We start from the raw sequence: 13,661 nt of genomic DNA, 5'->3' as shown, positions 1-13,661 counted from the left end.
ATTCAGAATATACTTTTCTGAGTTAGCATCTGAAGGGAATATATGAATGCTGCTTCCCCAAGAAGAGAGAAGCAGAGGCACAGCAATCTTACTGGAACATATTCATACCATGCCTTATCTAGACAAGTTGCTGAGGATTAAATACAGCTTTCCTCTGAGTTTGTGGTTATTAATACAGTTACCACAGTAAGTCTAAACTGATGCAAACTTCTCATTCATGGAATGGGTAAAGCAATTACGACTTATGTGATCTTGCAGGGGTACCCAGAGTAGAACCCTCTGGTCTGATGAGAGTTCAGTCAAAAAGATACAGGACTGTATCACTCCAGTTCTAAGAGTGAGAACATCCCCAAGTTTAATAGCCATTTGTGAATACTGGTCCTGGATCTACAACTTGTATGATACACAGCTGTAGTCCAAGGTGATGCAAGAAGCATGAAGATGAAAACATCTTTCCAACCATTTTACCTACCCTCCTTGTAGGTTTCCGTACTACACCACTGTTATACTTGTGACTACCTGTAGGATACATGGATGTTGGGTTGCCCTGAAAGCCTAAAGCACCTTAGTAGAGTAGTTGGGTTCACTTTTCTTGATGACAGTTCAGCAATCCAGAGCGTACAGGTTTCCTGGACTAATGAGAAACTACAATGAGGTGATGAGAAACTACAATGAGGTGATATGGGCACTAAAAAAAGATGTCACCCAAGTGCTTCTCGCAGGACAGGTACCACACAGCTCAATGAGGACAGGACACATACTAGACTCCAGAATAGAAATTTCACAGGAGGAAGTTGAAGAATGATGGGGAAATACAACATGCCCTGCTAAACTTGCAATCACTGTCACACTCAACCAGTTCACGAAAATGGATGACTACAGCTTTAAGAAATTAGCTAAAGATCAGAACCTCAAAGTTTAGTCATGCTTTCCTGCAGCAGGAGTTTAAAAAAAGATGGAGTAAAGTGTCAAGTGAACACATTTTTTGACACCAATGTTGGTGGTCAAGGAAGACAAATGTAAACATCCCTACTGTTAACACAAAGGCTTTTTGTTACCTTTTCCAAACTACTAAAATATAGATAAAATCAAAAATTAATTAACTAGACATCTTACCTCCATCACAAGCTGGTGAGCTCTTGAAACCAATGTAAGGCCATTAGCATGATTGAAAGTTTCGGATATATCCTGTCCAAATGTGTAGCCAGCACCTCGAGGAGAAATGCCCCAACCACCACGATCATCTGGGTCAGACCACAACAGGTCACACATTGGACCCTGAAATAAACATTTTAATAAGCATTTTTCTTCATATGGTAGTTTTACAAAATTTCTTAAATATTTCCTCACTGAACAGGTCATCTTTTACTGGACAGACCACAGGAGACTTGTTTTAAATATTACAAGCAATGCACAAGCCTCCTCCATTAATTTGGAAGGAACATTGACGTGATAAGTTTTTACAGTCTTTTGGGCAGCTCTCAGTTCAATTACCTGGGTTTACTACTAACATCTGCTCAAAATGTCTGTATGGAGTATTGCATTTTCGACCCATGTTTGTATAGTTCTCTGGGTACTCATACTTCCTAATCATCCACAAAGTCCGAATGGCTACACTAAACTGCCCAAGTGCGTTATTTTTGTCCTTGTGATCCAAGCTGTGGGCAAAAAGGGTTTGAGAGGTGTTCAATTATCTGGTTAAAGAAACAAAGGAGAGGAAAAAAAAAAAGTCTTCTGATCCTCACCCAACACCCGTTAGTTCCACACTTGGAAACCACCTCAACACTATTCATTCACTGCTCATCTCCCAAGGACAGCCACTTTATGTAAATAAGCCTTTAACACTCAAACCATCTTCCTCACACTTGGGTCTGCAGATACCAGTGGAGGAGTAATAGGTAGGCCCCTTCATTAAGTGAAAAACTCAAACTTTGCTAATGCTGAAATTACAAGTGGTTTATTAAAACTTAACCACAAGTCTTTTTGCATCAGAGCCCTCTATATTCCCGCCCAGGTGATATCAAAACACTTGAACATCTCCTGGTTTTCCTAAATCAAAAAAGAAACCTAAATCCTAGTTGATATGAACATTAACTGGGCCTCCCTTAACTCTGAAGCCCCTTCCCAAACAATCTGTACAATTTCTCCCAACTTATAAATTCTCCAACCAGACCAAATAAAGATGGTACCTCCAGTACCATCATTGACTGGATCTTAACTTCACACCCCAATCTCATCTCCACTGCTGGAATACTACCTGACCCTCTCCGTGATCACTTACCAGCTTTAGTCTACCAGCTCCCCTCTCCTCTACAAAAACAGCACCACTACATTCAAACCAGTAACCTCTCTTTTTTCACCCCTCTAACTCTCTCAGAATGCCTAAGGCATACTGACTGGACACCTCTAAATACCCTTCTACTGGACAATGCTGTATCATATTTCAACCAGTCATTCCTAAGCCTATTTACCCAGCAAGCCCTCCTTAAGACCAAGCACATCAAAACCAATCCCTGCCCCTGGCTACCAAAAGAAACTAAACTATGCACCAGAGAGAGATAAAATGGAAGCAATATGAGAAAAACAAAACCCCCATCTCCAAGGATTTAAGCGACTCCAGAACTCCACAAAAAAACAAAAGGCCGCAAAGCTTACTACTACAAGCTTCAATCTATGCACTCATCCAATTCTAAAAACTTCTAGAACTCCATCTCCTACATTCTCTACCCTGGTAAAAGAAAACCCCTTTCCAATCCCCAACCTTACCTACGTTGAAATTGCCACCTAACTCAACTCATTCTTAGCGGATTGTATTGCAAAGCTATCCGCCTCTTCCCCCCCCTCCTTTTTTGTGGAGTTCTGGAGTACTGAAAACTGGTTCTTCATGGCCCAGTGGACTTCCCTGGTCAGAATGAAACAAATAAAAATTAATTTGTGACTTAAACTCACCATTTCTTTTCACTTCAAAATTTCTATCAGCTAAACTTAAGGGTCATTTGGCAACCTATGATTCAACTTTTAACACCGGAAAATTCACCACTGTTACAGGTGTCTACTCCAGTGAGACTACGGAGTTCCAGTGAGATTAAGTGTTGAAAAACAAAATAACTACATGGTTTTAGGAACAAACCACCACAGGAACCACAGCTTTATGTACCTCTAGCGCCTCAGCAAAGAATGCCTTCAAGGAGTGAACATACTGTCACAATATATACCATTAACAATTGAATAATTTACATAATTAGATGCCTCCAATTACAGTCTTTATTCAAACCCATAGGGTTCAGTGTATTTTGTCCTTAATAGAAACTAATTCTCCCAAATTTAAAGTGACCTTTTCTAAAACGCACCCCTTTAAATTGCCACCATGAAAATCCTTAAAATGCAATGCATGGGAGCTTGCTACATGTACATTTTTAACATCTAATATGTTCTTGGAATTAGTCTGAAAACAGGTACTCACCCTTGTGGAAAATGTTGTACATGTAAGTAGTGAATAGATGTAGAGTGACTGGAATTAGTTTTAACTACACAATTATGTGAAACAGAAGGATTTGTTTATCTTTTAAGATGTCCTTGTGATAAGTTTGATGTGGGGGAGAGTCGCAGAATGTTCAAAATAAGATTCCAAGAACATATTAGATACATTTAATATGTACATATAGAAAGCCCCCTTTAATTACCACCATGAAAATCTTTAAAATGCAATGCATCACTTTTAAAGGGGTGCATTTTAGAAAAGTTAACTTAAATTTGGGAGAATTAGCCTAGTAAGGAAAATTATTGCATAAGGAATCTGTGTATATTCTCAAGTATAATACACTGACCCCTATGGGTTTGAATAGACTGTAATTGGAGGCATCTAATTATGTAAATTAGTTAATATATATAGCTATATCTCTACAGCTATATCTCTACAGCTATATCTCTACAGCTATATCTCTACAGCTATATCTCTACAGCTATATCTCTACAGCTATATCTCTACAGCTATATCTCTACAGCTATATCTCTACAGCTATATCTCTACAGCTATATCTCTACAGCTATATCTCTACAGCTATAGCTCTACAGCTATATCTCTACAGCTATATCTCTACAGCTATATCTCTACAGCTATATCTCTACAGCTATATCTCTACAGCTATATCTCTACAGCTATATCTCTATAGAGTGACTATGGTAATTCACTCCTTGATGGCATTATTTGCCGAGGTGCTAGAGATGAATAAAGCTATTATTGGTTCCTGTGCTTGTTGCTCATTCTTATATTTGGAACTTAGCTCGAGTTTGTGTTGTGGTTTAGCTTACATTGTTTGAAGACCCTGCCTTGAATATTGCTAGCTATACCTCCATCAAAGCAAATGTTTACCCACTGTAGTACAGCCACTTCCTTGTTTAACTTTAGATGTCGTTAGACACGTACAGAATTGTGGCTCCCTCCTTAAAATTTAAGCCTTAGCTTCACCCACTGCCTCATATCTACAACACAAGCTATACATTCTACTCATAACTACTCTAAGATCCAAATGTCTGAACAAGCCCATCTCTAATTAAATGTGAAAATCTTAGCTAATAAATACCTACCAGTACTCTACAATTAAAATTACATGCTTACAGTAAGGAGTTCCAGTTGAAAAAAAAACTGACAAAAGCATTACGTCAGCTCACGAGTTCACACTTTTGCAGGCAACCAAAAATGTTCTTCGTTCCCATCACACTACTCATGCCACCTTAGCCTCTGCCACAGTGGAGGATGGTGAGGCTGTTTAAACATGGTCCTACTTACAAGTTCCATCATTAAGGTTAATGAGTAAGCAACAGAGTACATTATTCATTCAATAGGTTTATCCATAGACACGCCACAATCTGACACACACGCCCACCCCTAAAAATCTACACACAAGCGCACCCCTATCCACACACGCACCCACACACCCCTGCGCGCGCACACACGCACCCGCGCACACATCCACCCACAACCCCGCCACACACGCACGCACACACCTGCCAAGACACACCCACCACAAGCACACACCCACCACACACACACCCACCCGCGCGCACACACCCACCCACGCGCACACACCCACCCGCGCACACACCCACCCGCGCACACACCCACCCACGCGCACACACCCACCCACGCGCACACACACATCCACCCACACACTTATTCACACACCCATGCACACATCCACGCACACGCATCGACCCACCCACGCATCCACCCACACACGCCCCACACGCGCACACATCCACGCACGCACTCCCACCCATCTACACACACACGCACTCCCACCCATCTACACACACACACACGCACTCCCACCCCATCTACACACACACACACACACACTCCCAGCCCATCTACACACACACACTCCCAGCCCATCTACACACACACACACTCCCAGCCCATCTACACACACACACACTCCCAGCCCATCTACACACACACACTCCCACCCCCATCCACACACACATACACTCCCACCACATCCAGCCCATCTACACACAAACACTCCCACCCATCTACACACACACACACGCACTCCCACCCATCTACACACACACACGCACTCCCACCCATCTACACACACACACACGCACTCCCACCCATCTACACACACACACACCCACCCATCTACACAGACTCACAGACACACACCCACCCATCTACACAGACTCACACACACACACCCACCCATCTACACAGACACACACACGCACGTATCCATCTACACACACACACACACGCACTCCCACCCATCTACACACACACACACACGCACTCCCACCCATCTACACACACACGCACTCCCACCCATCTACACACACACGCACTCCCACCCATCTACACACACGCACTCCCACCCATCTACACACATTCCTGCGGATGCTGTATCTTCTTCCATGACGTCAAGTGGTCAGGGGTATAAAACATGCAGCCATTACATCAGTTTTTCTTGCCCCAGATGTCAGGTGCACCCATAATGCGAAGCAATTATATAAAAGGTTAGACCTCAAACAAAAAAGCAAATACACCAAAAACCATAAAGCATAGCAAACAAGAATAGAGGTATAGTCAATAGAAGTCAGGGGGCTAGAGGGAGGGAAACCAGGACTGCAACAGTGAATACATTTGAACATCTACATTTATGGTAAGTGTACACAACTGTACTATGTTCTTAGTATTTCACTGTGCATCACATTTGGGTAGATTCCCAAAGCTAAGGATGGGAGGAGGTAATTAGCAATAGGACCAGCTATAAGGCCCTACAAGACTGCAGTGGCAAAACCAGCTCTGGATTTATAAAAATTGGCAAGTGGTAATGCTTGAAGGTATGTACAGAACTCCAGGTAGTAGCTTCTAGGATGTCCCTGGTAGGAACACCTCAGAGAAAGGCTATAAAGGTAGATGCAGCCCTGGCTGATTGTGGTCTTATCCCCTATGGGGTAGGTTTTCCATGGTGCTTATAGCAGAAATGAATGCAATGGCTTACCAACTTAGAAATGGTTTGCTTTCAAATGGCCTTCCCCCTCTGCCCCTGCAGCAAATGCAACCAGCAGCTGTTGAGATTTCCGGAGAGGTTTAGTCCCGTCCAAGTAAAATCTAAGTTGTCTGTGCACATTCAAGGAGTGCAGTATTCGTTCCCCATTGTTCCGTGGATTAGAAAAGAAAGTTGGCTAATGAATGGACTGATTAAGGGCCACACACTGGATAGCACCTTGGGCATGGAGGGATTGGTACGGAGGGATATGTCTGCATGAAAGATGATGAAAAGCTCCACTGCCACGAGGGCCTGTAATTCAGACCCCTTCTTGCTGAAGTGATGGCTAGAAGGAAGGCCGTTTTCCAAGAAAGGAATTTCAACCCTGCATTTGTAGCTGGCTCAAAGGGAGCTAGAGAGTGAGCTTTTCCAATACAAAGTTAAGGTCCCAGGGCTGGAGTAGGAGCTCTTCTGGGGGTCTTAAGTGTTTGGCCCCTCTGAGGAATTGCTTCAGCAGCTGAGGAGAGAAAGGTGGTTCTGTATTGTAATGTGCTGAAACGGCTGAGGCATACATTTTGGAGGAAACGTAAAGGCCCTACTGCAGCATCGAAGTTAGGTATTTTAAGAATCTGAGGTAAATTGGCACTACTGTGCCCATCCCCCGAGTTTGGCTCCAGGAACAGTCTCTTCCATTTTTCAGCATAGGATTTTCTAATACTAGGCCTCTTTGCCTCCAGAATGACATCTATCACTTGCTTACTGAGGGATGGTAACAGAGATCAGGTAATTTAGCCAGGCTGCCAGGTTCAGGGTTTGAAGCTGTGGGTGCAGAATCTGGCCCTCCTGAGAATGACATCTATCACTTGCTTACTGAGGGATGGTAACAGAGATCAGGTAATTTAGCCAGGCTGCCAGGTTCAGGGTTTGAAGCTGTGGGTGCAGAATCTGGCCCTCCTGAGACAGTAGGGCAGGGGGTCTTTAGCAGGTGCCATGGTGCCAGCAGTGACACGGCGCAATAGGGGGTACCAGTATTAGCGTGGCCAGTCTGGTGCAATCAGTATTGTCCTTGGTTTGTCCTGTTCGATCTTTAGTAGTACCTTGGAAAGAAGAGATAGACTGGGAAAGGCATAAACTGATAGGTTTTCCAGGTGAAGGACAGGGCATCCACTTTACAAACTTGTTTATGGGGAGTCCTTGTGCAGAATTTGTCCAATTGGTAGTTCTGGGGGGGGGGGGGGCAAACAGGTCCATCTCTGGACTCCTCCATTTATTTCTTAACATGTTTAATATCTTTGGTTCCAGTTTCCGCTCGTGTGGGTCCATGAGATTTCTACTTAGGTCATCTGCCAGTGTATTTAGTTTTCCTGGCAGGAATTGATCCTGTAGGTGCACTTGGTAGCTCAAGGCTGTGTTCCACAGAGCCATGCCTAGTCTGCAGAGAGGGTATGAGTGGGTTCACCCCTGCTTGTTAATGTACCACACAACAGTGGTGTTGTCAGTCTTCACCAATAATTGTCCTGAAGTTTGTGGTCCTTGAAGGCTGTCTGAGCATTCTGTACAGCAAACATTTCTTTTTCATTGATATGCAGGTGCATTTGACTTGGGTTCCATTTGCACCGAATGCACTTCCTTGCCAAGTAAGCCCTCCATGCATAGTCTGATGAGTCTGTTAGGGCTTGGGCGGCAGGGGGTAGAGCAAGTGGCAGTCCCTCGTTTTGGTGGAAGGCCTCTTCCCACCAAAGGAACTATCTGTAGACAAGGTATGATAGGAATCATCAAAATTTAAATCCTGAGAATGTTGACACCATAGGCTTAAATACCACTGTAGTTTCCTCATATGCAGTCTTGCATATGGAATTAGTAGAATGCAGGAGGCCATGAACCCCAGGGTTTGCAGTATTTTCCTTACACACAGCTGGGTCTTTGTGGCCAGTAGTTTGAAGTAGGCTGTCAAATGAACTTGTTTCTCTGGTGTGAGGTAGGCCATCTGGGAAGTTGTATTCCAGCTTGCTCCCAGGAATACAATTTGTTGACAGGGTACAAGATGTAATTTCTTTTAGTTTATGGTGTACCCAGAGAAGTTAGCAATTTCTTTACGAATGCCAGATTTAATAGTATGTCCTGGCTTTCACCCTGAATTAGACAATCGTCCATGTATGGGTATATTTGAATATTTCTTTGCCTGCAAAATGCAATGACAGGAGCTAGGCACTTTGTGAATATCCTGGGTGAAGTAGTTAAGCCAAAGGGCAATGCAGAGAACTGACAGTGCATGTAGCCTGCTTTGAAGTGTAGGCATCTTCTGCAAGATTCCCTTATTTGGATGTGCAGGTAGGCTTCCTTTAAATCCAGTGTTGCCAACCAGGCATCTTTGCCTAGCATAGGAAGCAGCTGATTAAGAGTTAGCATCTCAAATTTTGGGATTACCAAAAATGTGTTTAGGATAGACAGGTCCAGGATAGGACACCAGGAATTGTTTCTATTGGGTGCCAGAAAAAGTCTTTAGTAGAAACCTTGTCCCTTTCATCTGGGACAGGTTGAATAGCCCTGATGCTTAGAGAGAGAACTTGCTTATGAGTCTCTGCCCACTGATTTGGGGTAGCTCTGGCCAACCACTTGGGGTTGGTAAGAAGTGGAAGTGGAATCTGTATCCTTGGGGAAACTATACTTCAAAACCATTTCTCGTGGGTAATGAGTTCCCAATTTTTTGCCTGCAGGGCAATCTTTCCCTCTAAAAGAACAGTCAGTTGTGCAGGGCTTGTAACGTTTAAAGTTAAGTCATTAAGACGGTTTACCATAGGGAGTCTTACTACCTGCTTTAGAAGTGGGAGTCTACTTAGTCCTGTGAGTACCTTGGGACTGAAGCCTGGGTGCTCTGCTGGTTCAGGGTTTGGACTGAAGGCCTGGAAGAGGCAGGAAAGGACCAATTCTTAGAGGGCCAATGCTTACTAAATCTGGGAGGCTGTACTTGCAGGAAATCTAACAGTCTCCATAGATTTACCTTTTTGGTCTCTGTTTAAGGGAGCATCCAGCAATTTAGCTTTAATATGATCCGACAAAGACTGCTCCTTAAGCCAAGCAAGCCTAAGTAAAGACCCAGTGACAGCAGCCCTGCAAGATACCTCTAATGAATCAAAACCACACTGCAAAATAGGTTTTCCAACTTGTTCAGCAGAATGCATTAAATCCTGTAAATCTTTAGTTTCAGCACAGTCGGGAATAATTTTCTGTTCAAGCAATCCAAAAATATGCTGCTGATACTTTAACATATGAAATTGGCAGTTTAAGGCCCTAATGGCCAAGGTTGCAGAAGTGAATACCTTCTTACCCCATCTATCCAGCACCCTGGAATCTCTATCAGAGAAGTAGGATTTTTGGCAGTAGTAGCCTTAATGCCCCTGGGTCCCTGTGAAATGGTCTCAGGATCCGCAGTAGGATTTTTAAAGAGGAACTTGAGAGTAAGGAACCCTGTAATATCCATCAGGTTTTCTGGGAGCAGGAGGTGAAGAGTCAGGGGCCAGGCTAGACTCCAAGAAGGCATCAACTATGTCCATCAACAATGTCCAGTACAGGAGGGATAGCCAAAGGCCTGTGTAGAGGCAGGAGTAAGAAATCCCCAAGCCTCTTTTTGGAGTCAGAGTAATGCTAGCTTTCCTTGCGAAAATGCTCCCTCAGAGTATGCAAGGTTTCACCAAAAGAGAAATCCTCTGGAGATGAAGCAGAGGGAATGGAGTCCTCTGCATCAGAATCCTCATAGGTAGACAAGTGTAAATTCAGTCAGAGGAAACAAATTTCAGAGTCCCAATCAGAAGAATCGGAAGGAAAATCAGTCCTGTGTCGAAAGGTGGCTTCCCCTGATTAGAGTAATAAGGTCTTCAGCCATTCTTATTTGTTTTAGGCATAGGGGCATGACCATACGGTCTGGGCGTCTTCTAGGCATGGAGAGTTTCAGGCCTTGAAGTAGTAGTCAGTTTAATATGCAAGTCAGTAGGCCTGAATACACCCTCAGAAGCCGGTGCCTGCACAGCAGCTCCAGACCCATCCAAGGAAGAGACATCCGCAGGTTCCACAATCGAAGCATCTCGTGGCATACTGGACTCCGAATGGATCTCAGCAGAGGTCTGCGAATCTGAAGCAGCAGGCATCAGGGGCTGCAAAAGCACATGAGTACCGGTGAACTGGCGACTAGCATAGGAGAAGCTTCGGCATCTTTGGACCTATGCAGTCTGTCTTTCTTTGCATTTTTTCAGAATGTGGGTAGACAGGTTGAAGACTTTGGTTCTGAAACTCTAAAAAGAAGATTTCAGGAGTCGGCCAACCGGCATTTGCAAACTGCTTCTGATTCAGGCACCGCACAGCAAGAAAGACTGATGTAATGGCGTCGGCTGCATGCTTTACACTCCTGACTACTGACGTCATGGAAGAGGAGACCGCAACCAACGCAGGACCCAAAACTTTGATAACAGGCCGACTGGGAGCTACTGCAAGCAGATAACTGAAATGTAATGACTGCAACAGTAAAACACGAAGAACATCTGCAGTGGCAAATCCAGCTTTGGATTTAGAAAAAATAGGCATGTGGTAATACTTGAAGGTATGAACAGAGCTCTAGGTAGCAGCTTCTAGGATGTCCCTGGTAGGGACCCCTCTCAGAAAGGCTGTAGAGGTAGATACAGCCCTGGTGGTATGTGATCTTATCCCCTGTGGGGTAGGTTTTCGATGTTGCTTATAGCAGAAATGAATGCAATGGGCTGTCCATTTAGAAATGGTTTGCTTTGAAATGGCCTTCCCCTCTGCCCCTGCAGCAAAGCCAACTAGCAGCTGTTCAGATTTTCTGAGAGGCTTAGCCCTGCCCAAATAAAATAAATCTAAGTTGTCTGTGCACGTCCAAAGAGTGCAGAATTTGTTCTTTTTGTGGATTAGGTTAAAAGGTAGGCAAATGAATGGACTGATTTAGGGCCACACTAGACACCACCTTGTGCATAAAGGATTGGTCCTGAGGGAAATCCTGTCTGCATGGAAGATAATGAAGGGCTCCACTGCCATGAGGGACTGTAATTCAGACACTCTTCTTGCTGAAGTGATGGCTAGAAGGAAAGCTGTTTTCCAAGAAAGGAATTTCAACTCTGCAGATGCAACTGGTTCAAATGGAGGGAGACTGAGCTTTACCAAAATAAAGTTAAGGTCCCAGGCTAGAGTAGGGGCTCGCCTGGGGGTATTACATTTCTAGCTCCTCTGAGGAATTGCTTAAACGGGGAATGAGAGAAGAGGGGTGGTTCAGTATTATAATGTGCTGAAACTACAGAGGCATGAATTTTAATTGATGAGAAGGATAAGCCCTTGTGGTGCATTTCTGTTAAGTACTGAAAAATGAGGTAAACTGGGTACTGAAGTATCCACACCCTGGGTTTGGCTCCAGGAACAAGTATCTTTTCCACTTTTCAGTATAGGATTTTCTAGTACTAGGTCTCCTTGCTTCCAAAATGACCTCTAGCACCTGCTGAGGGAAGCTATTGGAGAGCTCAAGGAATTAGCCAGGCTGCAAGGTTCAGGGTTTGAAGCTGAGGGTGCTGAATCTGGCCCGCCTGCTGGGACAGCAGGGAAGGTGTCTGAGGTAGGTGCCATGGATCCAGCAGTATCATGCTGCGCAAGAAGGGATACCAGTGCTGGCGAGGCAAGTCTGGTGCAATAAAAATTGTCCTTTGTTTGCCCTGTTTGACCTTTAGCAAAACCTTCAAGAGGAGAGGCAGAAGGGGAAGGTATAAACAGAGGCTTTCCCTGGTAAAGGTCAATTCCAAGCTTGGCTGTGAGGAGTCCTTGTGCAGAATTTGTCCAATTGGTAGTTCTGGTGGGAGGCACACAGATCTACCTCTGGAGTCCCCATTTGTTCAAGAGGTTGAATATTTTTGGTTCCAGTTTCCATTCATGTGGGGCCTTGAGATTTCTGCTTAGGTCTGCCAATGACTTTAGCTTGCCTGGCAGGAACTGAGCTTGTAGGTGCACTTGTTGGCTCAAGGCTGTGTTCCACAGAACCATGGCTAGTCTGCAGAGGGTACGAGTGGGTTCTCCCCTGCTTGTTTGCGTTTCACATAACTGTTGTCTGTCTTTACCAATAATTGTCCTGGAAGAATGTGGTCCTTGAAGGCTGTCAGGGAATTCTGTACAGCTAACATTTCTTTTTGGCTGATATGCAGGTGCATCTGACTCTGGTTCCATTTGCCCCAAATGCACTGCCCTGCCAAGTGAGCCCCCCCACATGCATAGTCAGATGAGTCTGTAGTCGGGGTTTGGGCGGCAGGGGGGGTAGATTGAAAAGGAGCCCCTTGTTGAGGTGGCAGGCCTCTACCCGCCAAAGGAACTCTGTCTTTATACAAGGAATGATAGGAATCATTGATTGCAGGTCTTGAGAATGTTGACACCATAGGCTTTTTAGATACCATTGTAGTTTCCTCATGTGCAGTCTTGCATATGGAATTAGTAGAATGCAAGAGGCCTTGCAGAATTTTCCTTGTAGACAGCTAGGTCTTTGTGGCCAGTAGTTTGAAGTAGGCTGTCAAACTTGTTTCCCTGGCGTGAGGCAAGCCATCTGGGAAGTTGTGTTCAAGCTTGCTCCCAGGAATACAACCTGTTGGCAGGGTACTAGATGAGATTTCTTTTCGTTTATGGTGTACCCCAGCGAGGTTAGAAGTTTCTTTACAAATGCCAAATGTTTTAATATGTTCTGGCTTTGTGTCTGAATCAGACAATCATCTAGATATGGGTAGATTTTAATATTTCTCTGCCTGCAAAATGTAATGGCTGGAGCTAGACACTTTGTGAATACCCTGGGCGCAGTAGATAAGCCAAAAGGAAGTGCAGAGAAAGTACAGTTGTGTACACTTACCAAAAATGTGGACGCTAGAGTGTATTCACTGTTGCAGTCATTACATTTGGGTTATCTGCTTGCAGGTAGCCCTCAGCCACCCTGATTATAAAAGTCCTGAGTCCTGTGTCAGTTGCGGTCTTCTTCCATGACGTCAGGTAGTCAGGGGTATAAAAGCATGCAGCAGACGCCATTACATCAGTTTTTCTTGCCCCAGATGTCAGGTGCCCTCATAATGGGAAGCAAATATATACACAACGTTACACCTCTAACAAAAAGCAAATACACCAGAAAGCTTAAATACA

The 13,661-nt window shown here is 44.3% G+C and overlaps 1 protein-coding gene across 2 annotated transcripts in view; it reads right to left on the bottom strand.

Moving 5' to 3' along the window:
* Nucleotides 1-13,661, bottom strand: part of PPP2CA (protein phosphatase 2 catalytic subunit alpha) — a 741,847-nt gene that overhangs the window by 185,473 nt on the left and 542,713 nt on the right. For both annotated transcript variants that reach the window (XM_044069242.1, XM_044069243.1), the window contains exon 5: nt 1,117-1,278. In XM_044069242.1, the coding sequence (XP_043925177.1) occupies nt 1,117-1,278 (162 nt within the window). The remainder of the gene's footprint in view (nt 1-1,116; nt 1,279-13,661) is intronic.

This window comes from Protopterus annectens, chromosome 4.part0, assembly GCF_019279795.1.
Source record: "Protopterus annectens isolate FY-2018-M chromosome 4.part0, PAN1.0, whole genome shotgun sequence".
Taxonomy (NCBI): Eukaryota; Metazoa; Chordata; order Ceratodontiformes; family Protopteridae; genus Protopterus; species Protopterus annectens.
Note: the sequence above shows the minus strand (reverse complement) of the source record. Positions and strands in the feature narration are given on the sequence as shown.